This window comes from Ambystoma mexicanum, chromosome 10 (assembly GCF_040938575.1).
Source record: "Ambystoma mexicanum isolate Mex_15411 chromosome 10, UKY_AmexF1_1, whole genome shotgun sequence".
NCBI classification, from domain to species: Eukaryota; Metazoa; Chordata; class Amphibia; order Caudata; family Ambystomatidae; genus Ambystoma; species Ambystoma mexicanum.
In genome coordinates this window covers 333,884,289-333,911,899 of record NC_090932.1, presented here as the reverse complement: position 1 = coordinate 333,911,899, position 27,611 = coordinate 333,884,289, and the positions used below count along the sequence as shown (strand labels likewise).

The window sequence follows — 27,611 nt, the reverse complement described above, 5'->3', positions numbered from 1 at the left end:
GTTTATTTAGAATTAATACATATTAGCTTGCATGCGCGTAGAAAGATAAATGTTAAACCCACCAAATGTAAAAACATGCCTGCACATTATTACAAATACATGGGGAATTCATGAATCTCAATAAAGTGGGCTTTTCACCAATGAATCAAAAACACAGTAGTCAGGTCTGTTTTGCAAAGGGAACTTTGAAAGTGATTCTGTGAGTTTTATGATCTGCTAAATATCGCTAGGCACAGCGGTAATCTCCTGATGAATGGGAGCATGACAGAAGGGGCTGCACTATTTGTTTTGGCTAGCAGAAAACACAGGCTGAGCCAATGCCCAAGGCTTACTAATGAGAAACCAGGAGTTCTAATTGTGTTGTCAGATGTGCTATGTGCGATAAAGCAGTGGATATTTAGATTCAACTTTTCCAATGAAACCAATGACCTGAGGAATGAGATAGCATCACAAACTCAAAGGGAACTTATTTACCCAGCCTTCCTCATATCGCTTGAAATGTTTACGTAAACTATATGCAATTAAACATGGAGGTAAAAGAGCGTATGTCGGTTATTGCTAGTAATGAATTATGTTTGCATGCAAATGTTTTACTAAATAATGATGCCATGACCCCACCCACAACGTATCCCATGAAGAGGTGTGTTCTACACATGAGCTGAAGATGGTAGTTAAGATAAGAGCTACCAATGAAAAGGTAGGAATTGGAGAAAGATGGGATTTCTTTGAAGAGGGTTTGTCCAATTATGTTTGAGAGGTGGATTGTAATAAAGTATCTGGGAGTGTTTTAACTATTGCAAAAATGTATATAAGATGTCAACTGATGTGGTTTGTTGAGACTTGGGTTAGTTTGATCGGACAGTACCATCTCACTGCTCCCCGCATTATTTGTACAAGAAACCTTTCTTTATGTACAAAACATGCACTCGCTCCTCATGTGGTGGACCCGGTTGGGGCTGAGGTAATTAGGGGTCTGCATCTACAATACCCTTGTAGAAGGTGCCAGCAAATCTAGCACTTGTGAAAAGATATGTTGAGATTGTGCGGCCAATATAACGAGCTCCTGTACATCTCAAAGAATGTACTGATATTGTTAAGAAGAACAGACATTAGGAAAGCTGTTGTCCATTTACGCTATGATGCATACTAATAGCAAGAAATAAACAGGACAAACTGTGATGGTAGTAAAGCCTTTGAATGTGAATTGAGTGAGCTTCATGGATGCATATGCATATGACATGTGTACCATAAAATAATGATGAGTAGATGCCGTCTGCTATAACATTTTTACATTTTGTTAACTTTTTGCATAAATAGGTTTGTGCAATAAACATTTGTTTAACCCCTTAACTGCTGAGTTTTAATCAAGTCTATGCAAAAGGACAAGTATTCTCCTCCTTCACACTTAAGTGATTAAACTTAGTAAGCAAGCTGACAGAGTAAAACTAACCAATAGCAAAGTTTAAAGACGTGACAGAATCAACCATATTAGAGTATCAACACACTGTGTGGATAATTCCCTGTGCCTGGAGCAATAACAAATGATAAGGAATCAAGAAGTAGGCATTTGTTAAAAATAGACGCAAGTAATTTTGGAAATTAATGTAATTTTGTAATGCCCGCTCACAAGTATACAGATCTGCAGACATGTTACTCTAAACCCCGAGTGAAAATATGGTACTTGGAGGGCCGACATGTTACAAACAAGCGTCAGAATCTTTATTAAAGGGTCGTTCAAGCAACCTCTCATTGCAAGGTAACCAGGACTTTTTCTACAATTTGACTACAAGAGGTATTGGGTTTACCTCTTCCTACCTGTGACCCTGCAGAGAATCTACCACTTGCAACAGTTAAATACAAAGCCCAGCACTGGAGTGTTCATCTTCTAGAACCCACTCTCTACCCAGTTTCATGTTACAAATTCACTTGAGTGAGATTTGTAGAAGGCCAAAACAGGATAGCCTTTTATGACTTAACTTGTCACTTGACCCATTTATGGCTTCAACTTTAGCTTAGTCTGATGGTTAAAGATATGTGGGAAACAAAAGCTGTAAAAAGGCAGCAAAGGGGTTATTAACACAGAAGTTCTCCTATATGGTAGGTTTTGTGATGTATGCAAATGACACGACAAATATGGGGTAAAGTTTGGATTAAGGAGGACTAGACCGTATAAAAGTGAATTGCATCGATATGGAAAAAAATATAAATATATGTGAGTAGGAGCACCCTTACCATATGGTGGTTGAGTCAGGTTAAGGCATAGAAGGTGATATGCTTTTGGACAGTCCTTCTTGTCACACATCACCAACTCTCCTCCGTCCCCACAGCGAAAGCAATAGTCCTCATGCATTTGCTTGAGCTCTGCTTTTATCTTTCTTTTCTTCTGTTTTAGCCGTGCATTCCTTGCTTTCTCTTCAGCTGCTGATGCACATGCCGTCTGATCAGGAAAAAGAAAGCACATTACTTTTAAAGCTTGCATGAATTTACCACACACTCTCCAAAGAGATCCATTTATAACTAAAGTAGAAAAGTACCCTTCTGAATAGATGCATATTTTGAAACCTGTGTTCCAGGACAGCCATAGCAAACAATGTACTGTGAGGGATCTGAGGGCATCCTCACTTCTTTCCCCAATATATCCCCCTCCCAGGTGGCCAGGGGAAGGCCATTGCTTTTGGATCCTGACCCTGGGGGTGGAAATGCGAGGGAGGATCACCTGGGTGGAGGAGACTTGGGCAGTGGGGCTGAGGCACCCTTGGGTTTGACACCGTATCCCCCAATTTCCTTTTATAAGGAGTCAAATGTCCCCTAGGCTTTTAAAGGGTATTACCAATCTCTTCCCTATTATTCCAGAAAACACTCTCCCAAAACACACCAGTCAGATACTGAGATTAGGAAGAGACAACCCAGAGTCATGCGCTCTTCCTTTATTAACTCACACAAACACCACTCTGGTACTAGGATGAGGAAGAGGGATGCCAAGTACTCAGACCGTTATGCAGAAAAGGAACATTGCCTGCACTTGAGACCAAGAGGCCGGTATAATTGGCCCGCTCAGGTGAGGAGAATGAGATTGCCTAAGGAACGCTTGCAGTAAAAGCCAGAGGTGAAGGCAGGGAGATGTGTGCCCGAAGCACCAAGGAGCTGCAGATTCATTGCAGTTGAAACAAATTGCGGCCAGAGCTTTTGGAAGGTCTCTGGTGGCAGGGCTGGTCTGCCTATTTCCTGGTGCCAGGGAGACTCCCTCTCCATGAACCATATGCGGCAGAGACCCTGGAAGCGAGGCGTGCTGAGCCGGGAGCCGCGACAGTCACAGAGAGTCTGCTGATGGCACCCGGAGACAGCGTACCCAGTAAGTCAAAGCAGTCTGAATGACTCCGGGACGCTATTGTGCGAACCGCACGGTTTATGCAGGTAGGTTTCGCTCGTGAGGGCCTGTGAAGACAATCGGGAAGCCGGTCCAACTTATAAAGATAACTACGATAACCTGAGGCTGAAAGAAATAAAAGGATTTTGTGAATACCGAACTGTGAATGAAATGAAATTGGCAAGGCCAAGGAAGGGCCAGGAAAGCAGTGAACTTTGAAAGTGTGAATAAGCCTGTGAATAGGGTGCAAATTCCCTCCAGGAGACAAAACTGGTCATTTGAGGTTTCTTTATTCAATGTGACCAATTGAAAAGAAAAACTAATTTTCAATACTGAACAGAAAGAAAGCAAGTGTGATTGAATACCAATTGGATTGAAAGCAGTTGGTGAAGTTCCCTGATGAAAAGGAAGAGTGGACTGTTTAAACTGATGAGAACAAGCATTGGAAAGTGCCACAAGGATAGGAGGAACTGTGTAATTTGAAAGAATAAGCAGTGGAAACATCTTGGAGAAGATTTGATAATCTAACAAGTGAATGGTGGCAGAACATTATTGCTGCAAGAGGATAAGTCCAATATCACTGTGACGCTGAAACAGTGGCAGTGTAACTGTGAAGAAGAATCAATCAAGGTGTGTTGGTTGCGTGACCTGTAATGGGTGGACCGTGTGGTCCGACAACTGGACCTAGGTCAAGTACACCCATGTAAAGGAAAAGCCACTTAACTCATCTATAGGTTTATAATTGAATGTCAAGGAAAACGTGTGTATTTTGAACTAAAGGAACTGAACTTTGTGACATTGGTGAAAGGACTTTGTGATATTGGTGAAAGGCACAGATGCCTGAAAAGCTGGGAAGTATCCCAAGGAATTGTGTTGGTTTTGAACATTGAGAAACTTGAAAGTTTGAGGAAGGGAACCCCTCTTTTTGGTAAAGTGAACTATCCTGAATCCTGGTGAAGGGAAAAGCCCTTTTCCAACCAAGAGCTGAAAGAAGCTCTGAACTTTAATTTGAACACTTCTCATTTTGACGCCGACATCCTTACACATTATGTATAAGTAGATGTAAGGGCAAGTATAGGTTTTGGACACAGACAGACATTTACTTTGGACTTCCTGACACAGACTATCATTCGTTCAGTTAGGTAGGAAAATCCCACCCTAGCATAGGGCAAGTTAGGCCTTTTTCCAACCCTCTTTTGATTTGAATAAAAGTGTGTAGGCCAAACTCCACTCAGTTGTCTGTCTACTTTCTTATGCATTCACAGTACAGATAATATTTAAAGTGCAGTTTTCCACTGCAACTTGTTTCCACCATTTTCAATAGCTGCAACACTAGGATTTGTGAGCTTAGAAAAAGACTTTTAATCACCTTGTAATATATCCCAGATATATTATTTGAGAAGCCTTAATTAGACCTGATGAGAAGCACTGAGATACTAGTACAAATGAATGCATCTACATTTCTTAACACCTGCCACACCATTGGACTGTAGTTTCAAACATCTCTGATGAGGGTATATAATTTATATGGCATCATTAACCAAAGCACTTTATATTACTATATATTCAGTACTATAAATGAAAGGCAAGTTATCACATGGAAGCTACAAATTACGTCAAACTTACAATACAGGAGGATAGGTAGACTCAAGTTGGAAAACCTCCAACGTTGTTTGAAGTGGGCAAGTGAAGGACAGCCATTGGTCTATAGGGAAGAGAATTCCAGAATGGGGCAGAAAGCAATTGAAACAGACTAAACCATGAAGCAGCACTGGGTGCCTTACGGATCGACAGTAAACACTGGGAAGAAGAGTGAAGTTGAATAGCAGCAGAATACGGATAGATGAGTTCAGAAAGGTAGGGCAGAGCAAGACAATGAACACATTTAAAAACAGTACATAGTGGTGATATTGAATGTTAATAGGAAGCCAGTAAAGACAAATCCGATTAGGGAGACATGGGTGGAATAGTTATGATTATAGGACAGCTTGACCGCAGAATAGATTGAAGAGGTGAAACAGCATATTTCGTAAGCCTGACATAGAGAGAACAACAATAGTGAAGGCAGGAAAGATCTTAAGTTCGGATAAGAAGCTTAGTAGCCAAAAAGATAAGTAGGTGCCTATAATAATCTTTATATTTAATAGAAGATATTGGCATGACTGAGAAAGAGAGGGTATCTGTTTTCATAAGTGAGGCGGAAGTCAAAAATGGGTCGGTTGCAAAAAAGAGAATTGAAGAAGGAAAATGTATTTATTTATTGGACATTTATCAGGTGCTTATACAGCAGGACAGTGCTAGGTAAGGGAGCAAGGGAACAAATAATCAAAATTACCATAAATAAAAGACAAAAATTCCAGTCCTACCAGGCTTTGTGACATTCGGAGAGTGCAAGTGCAGTGAAAGAGAAGGGTGGTGGGAGGCGTGGGTGTAAGTGCTAAAGGGTACACCAGGGGGAAGTGCCAGAGGTGCCTGTTGCAGGCAACATGTAAGTGCACAGGCAGAAAAAACCCAAGTCAAGAGGGAGGTCAACACCCATCAGGTAAGTGCGCGCCTGAGGCAAGGCACCCAACAAGCAGGTGTGGGTGCTTGTGGCGATTGGGCGAAATGCCAGGACCCTATTTGGACTCTTGAGAGCTCTGGTCACGGATCACAATGACTGTGGGCATGGTTAGCACGGGAGGGAGAGAAGGAAGGAGGAGAAAAGAGAAAAGTATTGAGCTGTCTGCGGAACTTGAGGTCAATCGGTTCAAGACGGAGAGTGCGAGGGAGACTGTTCCAGAGGAGGGAGGAGAGAAATCATCCCCCAGCTCTCTGCTTGGAAAAATGTTTGACCAGCATAGAGTTGGAGCGAGAAGATCGAAGGGATCTGGAAAGCAAGTATTTAGTGAGAAATAGCTGCAGGTAGCATAGTGCCAGGCCCCAAACAGACAGCCTTATGGATGATGCAAAGTGTCTTGCATTTGATCCTTGCAGCAACCGGGAGCCAATATAGAGATTTTAGAGGTGGAAATATATGGTTCCTGGGCTGGAGGCCAAGGATAGGTCTTGCAGTTCTATTCTGGATTAGTTGAAAAGGTTGGAGGGAAGAAAGAGGCAGGTTGAGGAAGAGGTTCTGGGGGAGCCAGTGTAGAGATTTTAGAGCTGGAGAGAAACAGAAGAGGAGGCAGGAGAACACATTATTTCAGTATTTGAGATTCAAGTGCAACTAATTGCCCAGGATCCAGGTCTCTATAGAAGACAAACATGGATATAAACGCTGATGAAGACAGGGGCTTTTTGTTATCCATAAATAGAACTGTGAACAACTGCTTATTCAGCATAAAAAGAAAAACTAACCAATCAAAATTGTAGTATTCTGACTCAATCAGAATCTGTACAATCGGCCATCAGGATTGCTGCAAACCAATATCGTATTTTGTTTAACTAATAATCAATTCCAGTGCTAACTGTAGCCTTCTTCCTAGCTATTCACCATCATTTTGTTATAGACCCAAGTCTAATAGTCGTATTTTCTTTTAGTTAATGGTCAGATCAGTACCCTAAGCAGCCCCATGATTTGCGTTATGGAGGAACCAGCTTTGTTAATCATATTTGGGGTTATTTATCTAAGTTACTTTTTTAATCCAAACATTTGCCTAAATATTCTGAGACTAATAAAAATGCCTACTTCCTCCAATCTCAGACTATTACTCAGCCTTGTGCTGCCTCGCTGTTATGTGCCTGCAACTGACATTCTTTATTCCTCACTCATCCCTATGCGCCCTCTGAATTATTTTTGTAATCCTCATCTTCTTGCTCCATTGTCATCTACTTGCCTGATGTAGCTCCTTATTCCACGAGGCAAGGCTTTCCCAGTCTGCAGTCATATTTACCTGCTTTTTAATTGCATTTCTGGTTCTCCATAATGCAATTTACCTACTTCCTCCACCCCCACTACCTTGCTTTCTGTTCAGCACTTGCCCGCTCCAAATGTCCTATGGATTAGTAGGAATGTACTGTGTGGTTCCCCTCATCCTTGTTCCCCTGCATTTTTGTCTCGATTCCTTCATGTTACAGTACTTGCCCGCTCCAAATGCCTCAAGGCCTAGTAAAAGTGTTTTCTGTATTGTTTGTCTTATCATTCCGCCCACCCCCATTCTGTGTCTTCATGTGCTTTGAAATACCATTTGGATGTATAAGCGCATAATAAATGCACAATAATAAAAGAAATACTTTAGTGTGGCATATCCACAAAGCATGTGACTCGTGAGGAAAAGATTGAACAATTAATTTACAAATAACATTTTTTAAATGCCTAAGGGGTCGAGGGTGACAAAGTGTCTCCTCGCGATTGCTCAAACTCAGACAATCAGCAACTGAATTTGGTAGTTTACCATAGTATTCATATCATATAGATATTTCCAAGATTTGGATGGCTCGGGCTGCTTAAATCCTTCAATGTTAGACCTAATCCCCAACGTTAGAAATACATTCCTTCCAACCAGTCATAGATAAACCAATATATATTTGTTTTATTCTTATTTATTAGTTTTACAAATTGATAAATACAGTTTATTGTTTATCATCTTAATGGCACATCAGAAATTACATCATTTCCCACATTCCTTACAAATATCCAATAAATAAATTCAATATCAATGTACCGTTACATACGGTCACCTTCTGCCAGTTGGTGTCCCTCGCAGATCTTTCCATCAAATATATACTCAGCAAAGACCACCCAGCATTTATATAATCCTGCATGTGCATAATAGAATGAAGCGGTCATAACCCTAACTTTTAACAAACACAGCCATAACTATTAACTATGCTTGCCTGCTCCATACCCCCCCCAAAAGCATCCGTCCCGTCAGCACACCAGCCTCCCAAAAAACAATATGCTGCATCTTGTCTCCTAACACACACATTTCCCAACTCTAGTGTGGTGACTTACTTCAAGGGGGCATATCATCCGAGAGAGCGAACATTGCCTGTGTTAACGCATTCCAGGCCATAACATCATCACTGACTTCCCTCTGACTCCTAAACACCATTCAGTGCCTTACAGTAGTTTCCACAATGGCCCATCTTTTCAGGCCCGCTCTGCCAGCCACCACCACGCCTCTATCCGGGGACCTCCTGTCGACTTCCATGCCCACGCAATCCTACGCTTGGCTAATACGCATATGAGATATTTCATTCTGGTGAGATGTGTCACCGAGCACCTGCGCAGGGACATCCCCAACAGACACTCCACGGGTAGCAATTCCTGCATATCAATTGCGCCCTTAGCCACCTTGTCCGCAATTCCATGCCAAAAACCACTGGACAGGTCCAGAACATGTGCATTATATCCGCTTCAACGTGCGGGCATCTAAGGCAGCCCTGCGCACTCACTGTCTGTGGTGTTATATATGTTCTGTGTGTGATGTAAATCTGGACTTCCTAGACACCCTTCTTGTATACTTCAGCGAGTTAGCCCCTTCTGTATCTGTAAATACCCTTCCTAGATCCGCCTCCCATTTAGCCTGTACCCAGAGTCCTGATGTGTTAAATGAATTTCTCTCATAGAGCCTAGAAACAATATGAACACCCTCTGATAAGTCAAAAATAGAATCCGGCACAGGATCTCCTTCTAAGCCCTCTCGAAATTCAAACCATCTTGCTTCAATTGTTTTGATCACGCACATGTACGTCAAGAACTGACCTTTGAGTATATTGTACTCTGCTGACAACTGAGGGAAGTCCATCAATACTCCATCCTTAAATAGGTCCCCCAGTGTAATTACTACATTGGTTTCCCAGTGAAATCTGATAGGCCTGACCTTGCAGTGTTTTCCCCCATATATTACAGTTAAGGGTATGTTCGCAGAGTACGGGTCATTCACATCAATAAGCTTCCAAAGTCTTTGTCATACCTTCGTACCCAGTGTCAGCAGCATGGACTTTTTAAATCAACGAGCGGCCGCACCCAAAATACTTCCCTCAAATAATATGGCCTAACTACCTCCTGCAGGAGTTCCGTATCCAATGAGGCCCACTCAGCCAGCCAGGTCAGAACAAATTGTAATTGGCCTGCCAAATATGAAGATTCAAAGAGTGTCAATTTAATCCTGCCATCTTTATAGTCTCTGCACAGGGTGTACAACAATATTCTGCACCTTTGCCCTCCCCAAATAAATCCTATTATTCTGTAGTCTAGTATACAGAATAATGCCCTGGGGATATCGTAGGGTACATTCAGAAAGTGATATAGTAGGCGCAGAAGCGAAACCATCTTGAGTAGCACCACCCGTCCCATTACCAACAGGGGACGCTTCTTCAAAAAGTCCATCCAACGATTTCACTATTCTCTGGTAAGCCCTCAATGTGTTCATCTCATGTGAGGTCGGGAGGCCAAGCCATATATTTACTCCTAGATAAAAAAACTAAGTATCCACTGCCCACTTCAGCTGCAAGCATGGCAGACACCTCTGTTCCAGTACGGTCAGTTCCGCACGATTGATCTTTACTTAGTTATTCCGGAGAGCATCGCAAAATTGTCCGGTACTTCGAGTATGTGCGGCAAGTTGGTCTCTCGGTGTTGTACATAAAGTAACAGGCTGCCTGCAGATCATGAGTCCTATGTGCTGGCGTCGATCACTATGCCTACTCCTGCAAACTCTGCACTAAGTAACGCCACAAGGGCTCCAGGGCGAGGATGAACAACATTGGGCACAGTGGGCATCCTTGTTTAGTTCCCTTGCTCAAGTCTCATTCTTCTGATATAAGTTTACCCATTCTCACCCATGCCATTGTGTACATCAACTTTATCAATTGCGAGAATCGTAAGCCCACTCCAAAGTGTTGCATAGAGCTGGTTCCAGATCAGAGTCGAACGCGTGTGCTCTGTGTTAGGCAGAAACCTGTGCAGTTCCCTTAGGGAACACTGCAAAAGATTTAAGACTACAGGTTTTGGCAGAAAACCCACTTGGTAGCAGTCTGTACCACCCAAATTTACCTGGTAGCTGTGGCTGAGCAGTCAGACTTCCCTCAAGAAGAGTTAGGCAGTATGCAAAGTATACACAATAGGCACTCAGATACAATAATACAAGCAAACACTGACAAGAGCTTTGGTATCAAAGTATATAATTATTTATTTAAAAACACACGGTTTGAAACACTCCAGCACTCTTGTTGTAAAATATTCTAAACACAGTTACTATTGTAATATGTACACCCCTTTTTTCCTCATCAGATAAGTCGCAGTAAAACACCACTTATTTTCATACAGAGGTGAGTGCTTAACTAGATTGCACTCCAATAAGTTTGTGAGAAAGGGAGGGAAAAAGACAGAATATGGAAAGGTACACCACTCTAAGATTCAGTAACACTATTAGCAAGGCAGAAGAACAAAAGTCACTGGTGAGCCAAAGTCCAAAGGCTGGGCCCCCTCTTAGAGAGAGCAGAGCACAAATGCGCCCAAGATCACACAGTTACACTAGGCTTAGAAAGTCTTGCAGAGGGTTCAAAAAGAGTTTAGAGAGGCTTAGGAAAGTTTAGCCAGGGTGTCTCAGGCTAACCCAGGTTCGAAAGCCGGGCACTAAATCTACCCCGTACAGTCGGTAGCAAGGGAAACCAGGCGGGACACGGTACCTTAAGTGGGAAGGATCATCCAGCGGTGGCAGTTGTTCCTGGTAGTGGGTGCAAGTTGCGTTGTCGTCCAGCGGAAGAGAAGATCTCGATGAAGGTCGTTGCACTACCAGGGCAGAAACCAGCCGCGGAGTTTTCCGGTTAAAGGTGGTACCTTTGTTTCGCGGTCGTGGTAAAACGTGGTATTCCGGTTGCCGGGGTGCTTGGCACGGGCAAGGCAGCCACGAGGTACGTCGGGAAAGCGAAAAGACGGTGACACTGGTTATCCCCACAAGTCAAAGGAAGAAGACTCTCCGGCGGGAGATCTCCTCTGTCATTGGGAAAAGTGGTGAGGCAGTCCAGCAGGGCTCCACCGGTGGTGATGTCATGGCAGGTCGGCTCATCTTCTCCCTCGTCGGATTCTTAGGTCCTGTGGTGACTTCTGAAGTTCCAGTCCCCAAAGCCCTGCTTTTATGCAGCAAACCCCCATTCACTCAGCCTAGCTGTCACTCAAACATTCTAAGTGGTGAGCCGGCCGGCTCACCACTTGGGCCAATCAGGATGGAGTGCGACTTGAGTTGCCTAGGCAACTCAGTCCAGGGTGCCTAAATTTCCCTCCACCCCTCCTAAGTACCCCAGACAGAGTGGCACCACTTTGGAGGGCTTCTGTGGAGAAGCCTGCCAAAAAGTGGAACAAAGGGCTCGACTTGGGTTGGAGTCACAGAAGAGAACACAAACACCATTTTAGAATCAAGTTTTGGCAAAAAATACCAACCGGGGGACGGAGACGTGCCCCCTCGACTAACAGACCCGGGGCAATTGAATTGCCCCAGCCAGTACGTCCACAATATGATGGGTTGTACTGGTTCTGTTCAGAATTTAAGACTAGTAAAGTCAATGGTGACTTTACATGCCCTGGGAGACAGTAGTCAGTCCCAGGGTATGCATTCTTTACTGGGGGGTCACTATGACACCCCTGTGTTACTGCACGGAGGGTGCTGTGTAACACACATCACAAAGACACATGAAGCCCTATGGAGTAAAAGACCCCATAGCCCATTAAACACATCTAGATTCAAAGAAACACACTTAAATCATGCCCAAGAGTGAGGGTAAAAGAGTCTCACTCTTCGCAGGAGAAAAAAAATAAACCCCAAAAATCCAGCAAAGCTGCTGGGGCACTCACTAGGTTAGGAAATTCAGCCTAAACAGAGAATTCTCCCTAACACTGTGAAGCGACTACATAGAGTGCCTCAACTTCCTTGGTCCTGCCTATGACATGGGGCAACCTTTACATGTTCCAAGAGGTGTTTCTGCCCAGAACATATCCCGTCTGGTTAGGGTGTATAAGGATGCCTACCACGTTCCTCAATCTGTTTGCTAGGAGTGCAGTGAGGATCTTGCAGTCCTGATTTACCATTGAGAGCAGTCTTTACGAGCCGCATTCCAGCTGAGCCTTATTCAGTTTAAGTATTTGCACTATGATGCACTCTCTCAAGCTACCCGGTAACTGACCTGTCTCATATGCCTCCTCCAACATCTGTAAAAGTTTAGGTGGGAGTTCATTTACATATTCTTTATAACATTCTGCAGGGAGGCCATCTGCCCCTGGCTTTTACCAGACGGTAAGGAGAGTATGACCGCTTTCAGCTCATCTTATGAGAATGGGTTGTCCAGCATTTCTGCCTGCTCCAATTCCAAACGGGGCAACTTAATCTGTGACAAGGTATCGTCTATATCTCTCGCACAACCCGTCGTGTCAGTGGCGTATAATTGTTTATAGAACCTACTGAAGACTTCATTTATCTTACTTTGGGCTCTCCATATTTCAGTGCAGGCATCTTTGATGTCACTAATCATTTCTCTTTTCTCCTCGCTGCGACGCAGCCAAGCCATCACTCGCTCAGGTTTATCCCTGCTGTGATGTAGCAGCCCTGTGTGTTTGCCAGAGCTCAGTGAGTCTCGTCTCACTCCCCTCGGTACATGCCACTTTTACCTCCATCTCGTCTATCTCGGTCCTAGATAAACTGTTCTGCAAATCTTTCCTGATGCCTCCCATTTTGCCGATAGCGCCACCCTCCCCCAACCCCCCCCCCCCCCCCCGCTACAACCTTAAAAGACTCATGACACTACCCTCCACTCCTTAATTTAAGGTCAAATAACACCTCTATCCTATCTGCAGTGTGATTCCTAAACAGCTCGTCCAGCAGTGGACCTTTGCCCTATATTCAGCTTCCATGAACTCGCCAAAGGACTCCTTCCCTGTAAACATATACATTTTTGTGTGCACTCCGGGTGAGCTTGAATGATACCAGTAGCCTCTCCTATCGCCACGTAGCAGTCTCCAAACATCCCCTAGCCTGAGGTCCAATAACAAGGAGCCCAGTATCTTTGCCGGTGGGGCTGGATTTCTATGTTTCACATCAGACCTGTCCAACCCGGAGTCTAGAGTGCAGTGAAGTCTCCCTCCACCATATCCATAGGGCTCCCCTATATGGTGCTAACCTACAGTACAGTACAGTACAGTACAGGGCCGCCCATACAGTATGGAGGAAAGGAGGACGGGACATAGAAGTAGTAATGATAACTCAAATTCCCATCGAAAGCGCAGCTCTGACTTCCTCCCAGCGTGCGCCGCAAGTAGCGCAATGCGAACCAACGATGTAGAAGATCGGGCTGCAGAGCAGCGCAACAAGCAACCTAAATAAACATAAAAGAAAACACAAAAACTCAACCTCTTCAACAATCGCCCAACAGCACGCAGTATTTTCAGGCCAGTCGCTTCTCCCGCTCAACCAGCTTTCTGCTTCCCAGTTTGCTAGGTCTGTGTACAGCACCCGGGTACCAATAACTGGTACCTAAAGTTATAACTTCAGTGGGGGCACCGCCAGCACCCATAGCAGCATGTCAGCCGGACTTTGTCTAAGTCCCTGTGCACATTAAGCCTTATCCTCCCGCTTTCTGGGTGTCTCAATGTCGCCCCATGTTGCATTGTCCAGAGGCCCATCGTGACAGTACAGCTTCTGGCTGTTTATGTTCCTGTGTTGCGTCTCAGTTTGAGCAGGGCAAATTTCATCATATAAATCATGAATGTGCACCTTCTGTGGTGTCGAATAAATGCAACTTTCCATTATGCAGCACCTTAAGTCGAGCCGTGTAAATCCACGTGTACTTCAAGCCTGCTTGCCGAAGGCGCTCTTTGGTGGGACCAGAAAGCGTTGTTTGTATTTGTACATGCAGCATGTAAACCGGGTATACAGCTAGCTTAGCAGACGCTCTTTTGATGATCACGCCCTGCCTGGAAAATGAAGAATTCTCTGCCGGTCTTTATAGATCAGTGGTCTCTGAGGCACTCAAGGCAGGGTTTTTCTGATTAATGATTGGTGTGCATGCTCCACAGTGAAGCCGTTTGAAAGCCCCTGGACCCACTTTCTCCAGCAGCATGTTTTCTCTGTATGTCGTGGGGACACTTCCCTCGTCTCCCTCCGGTAACCCAAGGATCTGAATGTTATTCCATCTGGCCCTTCCTTCAGCCTCGTCAGCCCTGTTTTCCAGCATCTTCATCTTCAGTTCCTGCACATCCAACAGTGTGTCAACAATGTTCCTTTTATTCTCATCTGCTTGCGTTTCCACAGTTTTCACCCTGTCAGCAAGTGCACTAACAGCCTGTCTGAGAGGCAAGCATCGATGATAACTTCATCGCTCTTCCGCTCCAACATTGTATGTAATGCAGCAACAACCTTCAAAATTTTATTCTCCTCTTCTTTATCGTCAGGGAGAGAGAGTGTCTGTGTACCAAAGCATCCATCTGGGGGTGTGCTGCTGCCCTCTCCTTTGCGTGCAAAGGCATCTATTTTGGTCTGCCTGGCCTTACCTTTCTGGTGGCTGCTGGACTCCCGTGAGTGTGTGTGAAATTGGGTTTGGGCCCCATTAATCCATGGGCCTCCAGCCAGAGGTGACAAGTCGTGGCCCTCAGAGGTGAGGCCTAGCGCTCAGAGGTGTGGCCGAGACGGGCAGTCTGCAGGAGCCCGAGACTCCTAGTACACGGTCGTCGGCAAGGCAGTTGAGGACTGCCGGCTTCACCTGAACTAAGGCGCTCCCGTGCGATCAATGCACTTATGTAGCGTAGATATGCTGTCTGGGTGGCCCAGCCCGCTCCAAGCACACTCCACTCTCTCCCGGAGCTACCTCCCCGCAGGCAGCTCCATTCCAACGGCAGACCGCTGGATCTCAGAGGACGCTCCCACCTCTTGCCTCCGCCTCACCAACCCGGTCCCAGCGGTCATCTGTATTAGGACTGATTTTCTATACTCTGGCCTGGTGGACAGATGTATAGAAGGCTAACCTATATTGTGACAGGAACAGCTCTGGGAAGCTGTAGACAAACTAGTTTAGATAGCAGTGACAGCCGGTCTAGGCAAACTTCTTCAGAGGGGGTGAGCTTGTAAAGGGTACAAAATGCGAATCACAGATTACACTCAGACAGGATGTATACAAATACAGTTATTTATGGCCAAAGCACACTATAGAAAAATTACTATAAGTAGGTAGACATATCACACACCACTATCAAATTAAATACATATATGCATTCACTTGGTTATAGGGCATACTACAAATCAGAAACTCCAGCAAAGGAAAGGTTAGACAAGTATTATGCACAAATAGGTCCACAGAAATGATCCCCATCTAAAATTGTCCAGCCCTAAATTGCCTGGGGTCTTGTGCCCAATAGTTCAGGATACAGTTGCACAGAACTTAGGATGCAGGAAAAAATGCAGACAGGGTTTCTGGGGTCCAGTGAAGGGTGCTTAGGGTTAAGGTTCAAGCCAGACTAATGCCCAAAAGTAGCCCCAACACTCAGATGTCTTGCACAAGCAAGCAGTGGCAAAGCCAGACGGTTTAGAAATAAGCTTTATTATAAGCCCATTGACTTCTTGGGAGGATAGGGGTAGGTTAGAAACAATGAAACGCTGCAACTTACCCCCCGTACTCTGATTCTTCCCCAGAATTGGCAGAACAAAGGAAGAGTGTCTGATGTTGCTTTTCCTGCAGAAAGCTGCAGTCCTCGATTCCCAGGGGTTGCAGGTTCGAGTTGATGTCTGGTTGGCGTCTTTAACTGTGGCAAGGACTCTCGGTCGAAGAATACAGAAAAACTCGGTGCAGCGCACCTCTCAGCACTGAAGTCTGGTCAGGTAAGCAATTTCCAGACGGTGGTCACCACGAACGGTGACGCAAAAGGATGCAGCAGCCGCGGTCGGACTTTCCCTTATATCTCGGGTCCCCATGATGATAGGATGCCGAAATATTGCAGGAGGTAGTCTTGCGGGGCCAAGGAGGTAGTCTTGCGGACTGAGGATCCCCCAAGTTTCAGACCGAAACACGGTACGGTGACGCTGGTAGAACAGCAGCCCAAAAACATAGCTGGTCAACCACAGGACGGTTCCAGGGCACTTTCAAAGGCTTCCTTTGGCAGGGCACGAGCAGACGTTGGGAATGGGTGTCCCTCCACTCCAAGGGTTGCATCTCCTTCGCAGGACTATTAAAGATCAAGAGCAAAAAAGAGCTCCTTCAGGACAACAGCAGAAGTTGGTTGCCAGGCCTCCTTCAGTCAGGTCTCAGGTCTCTTTGCAGGTCTCACAGCTGGATAGGATACTTGGCTCCTTCAGGTTTCTCCAAGATCTCTGAAGAATGGGTGCAGGGGTCCTCTTCTTATCATAAAAGCCAGGTAAGAGCTGAAGCTTAGTCTAGCCAATAGCAGGAGTAGCACACACATACACGCACCCTCCGCTCCCACCCCAGCAGTGGTCCAATCAGGACAACTGGTGGGAACATTCATGCATCCCACTCAGACACACTGAAACCAGTTTGCGGATTGGGGTCAGACAGACCCAGCCCACATCCTGCCAGCAAACGAACACAGCCATCCAGTAGCCCGCCAAAAGCTCCTGCTTTCCCAGGCACAGCAAGTCTTTATAAGGATTTTGGCCAGGAAGAAGGTTAAAAGACAAGATGACAATCTCATGGCACAGCCATGATTGACTAGTAGCCTCAGGTAGTAGCCAAACGCGGTAAACGCAGTAAAGCTAAAAGGAAAATCCCCAAAAAGTGGGGGAAAGTCACTGCTGCCACCAGCCTATCCTTTTAGCACACCTAGAGTAACCAAAAATCCTCTGAGTGTTAGTCTAGGACAAAACAAAAATGCACCCTATTGTACTGCAGTGTAAGCTGCATTGTACAAGGATAAAAAGTTACCACAAGTGATACAAAATTAACCAAAAGTAGCAACATAGCTTAAGGCTTCACTGTACTGCAAAAAGTACAAGTCAGATTAAAAAAATAAAAGCAAACGGTTTGGGGTTTCCATAAAGATGGAAGGAAAGGTGCAGTAAAGATAAATTGTTCACAACACATGCCCCTCTTCACCCCCCCAGACTAAGGGACACAGGAAATAATCCACCCTTGTACGGGTCCTCTGTTCCAGCTGGTTATCCCTGTTGGACAGCCCATCAAAATTGTTACATTTGAGAACTGGCAATGTCCAATAGGGAGGTCAAAAGGCCTGCAGACTCATGAACCACCTGAGCCACTTTGGAATCTCTCCCTTTACATCCATCAACCACGTCAAAGGCTTAGGGGGAGCATACACAGTGAAGCGAGTCCCCTGGAGGTAGAACGTCAACTTCCTAAGGCACCATACAATGGAAAAACAACTCTTCTCCACCTGGGGCCAACTAAGTTCTCCACGCCTAAACTGGTAGCTGATTAGACATATATGATGTTCCTCACCTCTATCATTAAGCTGTGAAAGTTGTCCAACTATCCCAGTGTCGTAGGCATCTGTCTGCACTAAGAAAGGTATCTTCCAATCAGGTGCCCTTAAACCAGGGTCCTGACCTAGGGATTCTATCAGGCCAGTGAAGATCTTCTCACACTCAGGCACCCATAAGAACTATTTAGGTCCCCTATGAATAGTGAGGGCAGTCAGTATTTCCCAGTAAGGCCCAGAAAAGCCCTCACTTGGGCTTGGGTAGTGGGGGTTACCCAGTTCTGTACATGGAGTACTTTACTGACAAGAGGTTGCATCTTGTCCCAACATACACCAACTTCATGCATGAGCAAGGTCACTGGCTCCTGTTCAGTTTGACAGTTGGCTGTCTTCCTGAACAAGTTGGCCTGATGAAGGTCCTGACACCCAGTCTCTTGAGTCATACCCAGTTACTTCCAAGTGGGGGTTGAATCTGCCATGTCATCCAGACATGTATTGCTGAGATCCATTTTCCCATTCAGAACAGGGGCTAAGCTCAGTTGACTGGTGTCTTTGTTCCAACACGGGGTAAATCTCACACCAACTGTCAGAACTTTCTCTTGGATCTGAGTCACTACAAGACCCAATCTTGGTGGGTTCTGTCAGAACACCAATTCCTACTACACAGTCCCGCGTACCCGATAGGCTTACGGGAGTCAATATAGCTAGGGACAGCAACAAGCGCTTCTATTCCTCTAAAGGCTTGTTTCGAAGGCATTGGGGGTTGCCATGGCGACGATGGCCACTACTACGTCTGCAGTCACGTGTTGCTCCGGTTTCCCGGTCACGTGACTCCCGCGTTGTGGTCACGCAATCTTAAGTCCGCCCAGTCCACTGTTTCGGTGCTTCTGATTGTTTTCTTAGGATTACTACAGTGACGCTTGCTATTTTGGATCTTGTCTCTTCTTGACCTCTGGCCTGTCTTTTGGATTTTGCTCTTGTCTTACCCTCGGTACTTCTGCTTCGAACTTCAACTACGAACCCCTGCTACGACCCGGACTTCCTCTTGACTTCGATTCTTGTCTCATGCTTTGTTTTGTCTGATTACCTGGTTCTGACCCTGAACTCTGGGATCCTTCATCCTAGGCGTACGCGTGCCGGCGGGAATAGGATACGAGTGCTGGACTAGAGACTGCTTGTAGCACTTCTGGGATTCTTTACTCTAGGCGTACGCATGCCGGCGGGAATAGGATACGAGTGCTGGACTAGAGACTGCCTGTAGCAGTTGTGGGATTCGTCTCTAGGCGTACGCGTGCCGGCGGGAATAGGTCTTGCACCGAACTGAGGATTCCTTCAACTCCGTGAGTCTGGGCTCATTTCGGACTCTTCTTGGATCCTGGGAGATCAAAATCATCCTACTTTCTTCGTTGCTTCCCGTCTCACGGATATACAAGTAAGAGTCTTTATTTCCTGCTCATTTTCCGTTATTGGTTCTTTGCCTTTCCTTGTCTTATATAGTTCCTGTATCTTTACAGAGGCTGTCTACTTCCGCTCTGTTGTCATTTTCTTGTTGGGATGTACCGTACCTTACCCTACTGACAATCAGTGAGTGTTCAGCCTATCATGTGAAATTACCAGTCATCGGGAAGAAACCTGCAGTCATCAGGAGTTCCAGAGGGTCCTGTTCATTCTTCAAACATCTTTCAACCAATTGACCGCTCAGAATGTTTTTATATACAACTGAGTGTTACATTGGTGGGAAGAATATACCACTGCACTACGGGTTCAACAGCTTCTCTTCGATCACCAGGCGCTTCACCCTGTTAAGGCTCAGAGCTCTGACAGGTTCACTTACTCCCAGGATACAGTCTGGTTTACGCCATCCTGTTATAAAGGGTATAAGTGACTAAAAGGGGGGAGGATGGCCTCAGCAAACTCTCCAGCTCTCCTTGCTGATGTTGGGTAAGGTGAAGAGACACTAGGCCATCCTCACTGGAGCCATTAGAAGGGTTGCTTTGACACAGGGTACGGAGACAGCTTTCTCTGGCTCCCACTCTATAGCCATAAGCAGGGCTCCAATGTTATCTTTCAAGATAAAACGCTTCATACTATTCCCAGGAAACTGTATGGCAACTTGTACAGGTTCACCAAAGCCTTGAGAATAGTTTACCTTCCAAGCTGTCAATACGGGAAGGCACAGACCACTGACAGGTGATCAGGGATTTACTGAACAGGTTTGACAGGAGAAGGTCCCACCTCCTTCTCTGGGGCTCACAGAGCTCCAATCAAACAGATATCTCTCTCAGACAATCCTGTGGATGACAGCCCAGTGACACTTGACAGGTCACTTCACCATCCTTCCACTGGGTCTGACCACTATTGAGCATAGCAGAGGAGCTACCTCTGTAGCTGTCATTCAGTAGGGTGTCAATGACTGACTTGGCAGTCATTTCCTGTGGGTTGGCACAAGGGCATATGGGATTGTGATCAGCAATCACCACTTGTAACCTCTTGCCTGAGGTCTCCAGAGTCAAAGGGCTAATAAAAGGAGACCTTGCCTCTGGAAGCAATGAGTTCACGCCTAAATGTTAACCGTGGAGTAATTGAATTCTTGTCTCACCCCTGTCAACCAGGTGACAGAGTGAGACTACTACAGTGGTTTTCTCCTGGGACCCCCATCATGGGCCAGCAGGATTGTGTATTAGACCACACAGGTGATATTCTGACACTAGGATGCATCGCCAGGGGAATGTCACACCAACTGTAGGAGGAAGGGCCTCACACCCTGAGCAACTACCAACCTCTCAAGGTGTGCTCTGGTGGGCTCTTTGGGTTACTGCAAAGTAAACCCTCCTTTCTGTTGAACTCTGTGCTTCAGTGGAGGAGAATCCTCCCATTGGAAGCAGGCCTTTCTCCATAGGCCTAACCATGATGCTTTCCTTTTCTGTTGGTCCATACTTCCTAGTCTCCTAGAACTCTCACCTGTATACTAGGCAGCTGAGGAGGCCCATAGGATTCCATGTTTTCTGGGTGTCAATCTTCCAAACTAGGGATGGGGACACATCCAACTATCTCAACATCAGTTGAAGGTAAGGCAGGGGGGACATTCTCCTTCCACCTGACTCCGTTTTTTTTTACTGGCCATGGGTTTCCCCTTAGGCCTCGGCTTTCTCTTAGGCTTGGCTAATACAGCCTGATTTTGAGACCTAGCTCTTGAAGGGTCTGTGAGGGCCTATCAGGACCTAATTCTTGAAGATTCAACTCACCCAGCACTCTTCCAGGAACCACTCCCCTCATATTGACAGATGCCCTGACCATTTCTCTATTCACAGCTTGAATGAAAGGTGCTACTGGAACATTAAGAGAGGGCCTACAAGCCAACTGAGTATCCCCACATGAACTCGGGCATGAATCTGTGGGTTTACCATGAAGGAAGCTACATCAGTAGGACTAGGCCCAGTGTTCCTAACAGTAGAGGTATTTACACCTCCTACCGGAACACTATCCTCAACAGAGTTATCACTAAGCAATAGGACGGGGATGGGAGTCAATGCTCCAGCACTACTAGTTTCCAAGGAATCTAGACTAACTTCAAACTCGTCCTCTGAGGGAATCCAGTCTAAAGGAAATGACTCCCCTTCCATCTCTTCTTCCTTCTACTAAGAGAAGGCCAGACTGGCAGAGTGGGCCCCCAAGGTCTTACCCTTACACGTGGGGTCCCCCTTCCTGTGGTCACTGGCTCCAAAAGTATAACATGTCCCACTGGCAATTGACACATAGGGAGGCCAGTAGCCACTGACATGCTTGGTAGGGTTAGTCCCAATACCCTGACCTGATTCTGATTACTTTCCCTTATTAAACATTTTGTGGGCCTTCTTGGACATTGTTTTATCAGTACCCCTCACCCTCTTTCTCTTTCTGCTCCTTTCCCTACTCCTGCTTACCTGAAGCAGGCTTGTCCTTATGGTACAACTCTTTGTGAACCACATAGGTCAGCAGCAATGGCTAGCCTCTTTGGATTTAACTTGTTTGAGTCAGCCAAATGCTGCTTAAACTCTGGGGAGCAACAGGCAACAATGTGTTCAAGCATGACCAAATTTATCATGCCCTCAAAGGTGGTCACCCGATAGCCTACAATCCAGTCACACATGCTCTTCAAAGAATCAGCAACAACACTTATATAGGCCATATATTTCTTTCTTTTGTATTCTCTAAACCTCTTCAAGTATTGGGCAGGAGCCTTGCCAAACTTGAGGATCAGAGATTGCTTCAGTTTTACAAAGTCAAATCTATCAGCCTTTGACATTTGCATAATGGCACTGCAGCCGGGTTGGGGCATTCTGCTGATCAACTGTTAGGGAGAATTCTCATTTCATGGCTAATTTCCCTTACCTAGTGAGTCCCTCAGCAGCTTTGCTGGATCTCTGGAGTTGTTTCTTTCCACTTGGTAAGAGTGTGAGCTTTTCCCCCACTCTTACTTATGTTTTGCTATGTGTTTTGACCTGTTTTTGTGATTGTGAGCTCTGGAGTACACCACTTCAGTAGCCCCCTTCTTTGTGTGCGTCACACAGCACCTTCTGTGCAGTGGCACAGGGTTGTCGTTCAGACTCCCCCCGACTCAATTTCTGAGGCGACTACCGTCCCCCAGAAAAGTTACCATTAGCTTTACTTAGTCAAATTTAACCACAGATCCAGTGCACACCATCTTGCATGGAGTGCTGGAAGGGTTAACTCTTAACTCTATATCTGTACCTCCTAGAGCATTTTTTCGCTCTGTTAACATGTAGACATGGCTGGTGGCAGTGGTATCTACCCTGAATTTCTACCGCAGTTATCTTATATAACCGTGGTAATATTGTAGGCTATTGTGTTAGCCTCAGACTTAAACACGCTTGACCAGATCCTTTTACGTTTGACTCCGGTACGGTCATTCCCCATTTATTTGTGTTAAACTCCTTCTTTTGTTTTACCTTGCGCGGCAAACTAGGTTTGCCTTCTTTGTTCACTGCCTTTTGGCGGGCTTCTACCTAGAAGCCCTCTTCCAGGTGCCTGGGTGTCTAGGTGGGCTGTATGTGAAGGAGGGGTGTAGTCACCCCCTGCACAGGGTATCCTAGGATACCCAAGTCGCACATTGACATGATTGGACAAGGTGGTTGTCCGGGCTGGATAACCCCCCCTGCTGGGTGATTGACAGCCAGGCTGTGTGAATGGAGGTTTTGCGCACAAAAGGCAGGTCTCTTGGGCTGGAAGTCAGAGTCGACACTGGAACTACAAGGAACCGATCAAAAGTGGAGGAGAGGCCGACTGCTGCAACTACCCTGTACTGGTGAAGTCCTGAGCTATCTACCCTTCAACGACTAAGAGGAGATCCAGTCCGGAGTCTTATTCCCTTGAGCCTGGTGGGGATAACCAGCTCATCATCTTCATCCAGAGGTCGCCTTCGTGGTCGAAATCGCTGCGCACTGCGGTAGTGGTCCGGATAGCCACCTGAAGAACCTCTCCTGTTTTTAAGGAGCGCACCTTTTATTCATTGTCGCTGCTGCCGGCCTCATCCCTGTGTGGTGTGGGCTTCTTCGTGCTGAAGCTGCAGGAAAGCATGGGTCTGCGGGAAACCAACAGGAACAACTGCCGTGGCACCAGCTTCGTTCTTTGAGAAAGGTGCTGTGTCCTGTTTGAGGAATTTTGGGTGAAATCCCTATTTCTCTACTTAAGGCTTGTCCTTACTTTTCCCTCCTTCATATAACTTTTGCTTCCGAAAATTGACAATATCAAAGTACTCTTGGCAGCGTTGAATCTCGAACTGTCCGACTGTGTGATCCTCGACAACAGGCACCCGGTGTCACTTGACTTTGGCTCTGGCCCCCTTGACTCTTGAATTCCTGTCTATGTGTGTTCTTCGATTCTGTCTGCCTAACCAACATATTGCCTGTGATTTTTGCCCCCAACTCTCTCTGGGTATTTCGGGTGCTAAGTGTGTTTTTAGCCCGGTAGCATTTCTTGCCGCGGATACGTGTTTATCTAGTAGACCGAACTGTCAAAAAGTGATTGCAATTGTATTCACGGTAACGTGTTCTGTTTCATAACACTGGTCCATTCAAACACAGGGTACTTACCTCGAATAATACTGTACAAAGTGAATTCGTTAGTTGTAGTATATTTTACGTGTGGTTTTTAAAGTAATTGAAGTGTCGTGTTAATAACAAATGGTTTAAAAATAAATGTACTTAATATTTTTTACCTGAAACCTTGAGTCAGTGTTTGCTTGAGTCACAGTAATTGTGGTTGCTTTGTGTAATCTCTGCTACTGCTCATCTACTCTTGAGATAAGCCTGGCTGCTCCGCTACTGCTACCACTTTAACATAGTAGTACAGGCTTGTACCAAAGGTAAAACTTGTATTGCCCCCTGTGGTCTTAATTGTGTGTAGTGGTCCCTAAGGGCACTGCACAGGATTCTGCCTAACAGCAACCATACAATCCTGTCAGCATCACTCACTCCTTGTACCTCACATACATACTCAAAAGTTACAAGCCAGTCAATTACATCATTCTGCTCTTCATACACACTCAAGATATCTTAAGCATGTGAAGAGAACCCAGAACCATCTCCAGATCCTCTGGAAGAACTTTGTGAAGCCTGAATCCCGGCAAGCTCCAGCTGGCAATCCCTGTCTTTCTGCCTTTCAACCCTCTCAATTTCCAATTTGGCAATTTCAAACTCAAGCTCTTTCTCTTTGAGACAAGTGTGTCTCTTTTCAAATTGAACAATTCCTCAGCATTTGAGGTCACAGCCAGAAGTCCAGAGGATGCTATTTCCTTCTCGTCTTCATCAACAATAGCCACTGTAGTGGCAAGCAATGACATTACTGCTGCTGGGTCAAGCCCCAGCTCCACTACCAGGACCATTTGTCAAGTTAGGCACAACCTGGTTTCTCTCAAAGTTCAGAAAGTTGACAACTAACTCAGCTTTTGTGCCAGAGACTGTCAAGCACCTCTTGGCACACAATTTTCTCAACTGATCCACTTTTGAAGCCCTCAGAGTAGTGAAAGTGATTGTCGCCATTATATTTAGTACAGTAGCTGACTGGTTTCTACAAGGCAATCAAATATTATAGTGTTTTGTGTAAGTATTATCTGGACACACCACCAGTGATCTAGATTGTGGTACCCAATACAGATCCTTTTCACAAAAACACAGATGTTATGTGGAATGCATCATCCCACCGTGGTACACCAATTTGAGAGGACTGAATTTCTATACTGTGGCCTGGTGGACACATGTATAGAAGACCGACCTATATTGTGACAAGAACAACTCTGGGAAGCTGTAGCCAAACCAGTTTAGGTAGCAGTAACAGGTGGTTTAGGCTAAGCTCTTCAGAGGGGGTGCACTTGTAAAGGGTTCACAATGAGGTCACACAATGGGAATCACAGATTACACTTAGACGAGATGTATACAAATACTGGTATTTAATTATGGTCAAAACAGACTATACAAGCAGGTAGATGCATCACACAAAACTATCAAACTAAATACATATACATTCACTTGGTTATAGGGCATACTACAAATCAGACAATTCCTGCAAGGGAAAGGTTAGACAAGTATTATGCCAAAATAGGTCCACAGAGATGATCCCTATCTAAAATTGTCCAGCCCTAAGTTGCCTGGGGCCTTGTACCCAATAGTTCAGGATACAGTTCCACAGATCTCAGAATGCAGGAAAAAAGGCAGGTAGGGTCTCTGGGGTCCAGTGAAGTGTTCTTAGGGTTAAAGGTAGACTAATGACCAAAGGTATCCTCAACAGTCAGATGTCACCACAAGCAAGCAATGGCAAACCCAAACGTGTTAGAAATAAGCTTTATTGCAAGCCCATTGCTTTATAATAGGAGTATAGGGCTAGGTTAGAAACTCTGTAACTTACCCCCTACCCCCTGTACTCCGATTCTTCTGCATACTTGGCAGAACAAAGGAAGGATGTCCAATGTTGCTTTTCCTGCTGAAAGCTGCAGTCCTTGATTCCCAGGAGTTGCATGTTCGAGCTGATCTCCATTTGGTGTCTTTTACTGTTGCAAGGATTCTCAGTCGAAGAATGCAGAAAAACCTGATGCAGCACCCCTCTCAGGACTGGACTAGGGTCAGGTAAGCAATTTTCAGACAGTGGTCACTGCACGCAGCGACGCAAAAGGACTCAGCAGCTGTGGTCAGACTTTCCCTTCTATCTCGGGGTCTCATTGATGCTAGGATGTCAAAATGTCGCAGGAGGTAATCTTGCAGGGCCAGTTGAGGATCCCCCAAGTTTCAGGCTTAAACTCGGTACGGTGACATCGGCAGCACGGTGGCCCAAAAACAAAGCTGGTCAGCCACAGGACGGTTCCAGGGCACTTCTGAAGGTTTCTTTTTGGCAGGCCCCCGAGCAGACGTTTCGAATGGATGGTCTCTCCACTCCAGGAGTCGTAGTTCCTTTGCAGGACTACTAAAGATCAAGAGCACGAAGTTGGTTGCCAGGCCTCCTTCAGTCAGGTCTCAGGTCCCTTTGCGGGTCTCACAGCTGGATAGGATACTTTGCTCCTTCAGGTTTCTCCAGGATCTCTGAAGAATGGGTGCATGGGTCCTCTTATCCTAAAAGCCAGGTAAGAGCTGAAACTCCCACTAGCCCACATACACACACCCCAGCAGTGGTCCAATCAGGATCACTGGCGGGAACAGTCATACATACCACTCAGACACATTGAAGCCAGTTTGCAGATTGGGGTCAGACAGACCCAGCCCACATCCCGTCGGAAAACACACAGCCCTCCAGTAGCTGCATGGGCTTCCCTCCCGAGGGATGGGAAACAAAACCCTTTTCACCAGAAAAACCTTCCTCCCCATTAAATTTAAAGGCACGCGGGGGCACGGCCCTGGGAGCACGTGCTCCCCTGACTCCGCCCACCAGCGCCACTCCTCAGTTCCCATTGACGCGTCAGCAATATTTAACATCGCCTAATGACATCAGTATTCTTAGGGGGGTGGATGGTGGGACATATGGAGGAAATGGGACTATGGACTGAGAGCATGTTAGTCACTACGGTGAGTAAATATTAATTACTCTCATGTCCTGTTCCCGTTACTCCATACTGCAAGGGCGATTACAACTGAATGTAGCCCCAGAGTGGAGAGGAGACTCTCCTTAAGAAAACAGGTTCCTTAGAACCACAAGTCAGAAGGCCGCGTATGACTTAGAGCCGGAGTCCAAACAGTAATGCTTACAGAAAGCCAAAGGGGTGTCCCAGGTGTCCGTCCTGCTGATGACCTGCCACGGAACCTGGAATGCAATGGCCGTGGCCTTGGCTCTGACAGCATGGGTGTGCATGTTAGTTGGCAGCGGCTGGTGCTGCCCCTCATATGCTCCTTGATGGCCACAACCATCCAATGTGCACTCGAGGCCTTGGATGCCTGATACCCAGGCCTGGAGCCCCCGAAGGTGACTAACAGTGCATCCGACATGCGGAAGCCCCTGGTCCTCTCTAGAATTTCAGAAAAAGAGAAATAAGTGGGCACCACAGGGTAAATATTATTATTTGTCGTCTTCAGTCCGTATTTGTATTTTAAATTTTTAGCAAAGAAATATCTAAACACTTGCGGGAGCAGGCTGATAAGGGTCTAGAGTCACCCTGACCCAAGAAAACAAGTGAGGCAATAGACTAGATGGGAAACCTAGTCACACAACCGCTCTTCGTTTGTACCCAGTCTGGGCAATTATATTCGAAAAAACAATTCCAAATAGTTTTAGTTTGGTTCTTCTTAATTTGAGAATTGTTCATAGAAAAATGAGTTCCAACTCCTTCATCAGGGCAAGTCTCGCTTAAAGAATGGAGTCAGGCGCGTCCGACCCTCTTTCAGAAACTGTTTCCTCGCTCCT

At 45.8% G+C, this 27,611-nt stretch overlaps 1 protein-coding gene across 3 annotated transcripts in view; it reads right to left on the bottom strand.

The window, feature by feature from the left end:
• Nucleotides 1–27,611, bottom strand: part of NSD3 (nuclear receptor binding SET domain protein 3) — a 2,619,674-nt gene that overhangs the window by 68,691 nt on the left and 2,523,372 nt on the right. For all 3 annotated transcript variants that reach the window (XM_069617934.1, XM_069617935.1, XM_069617936.1), the window contains one exon: nt 2,233–2,437. In XM_069617934.1, the coding sequence (XP_069474035.1) occupies nt 2,233–2,437 (205 nt within the window). The remainder of the gene's footprint in view (nt 1–2,232; nt 2,438–27,611) is intronic.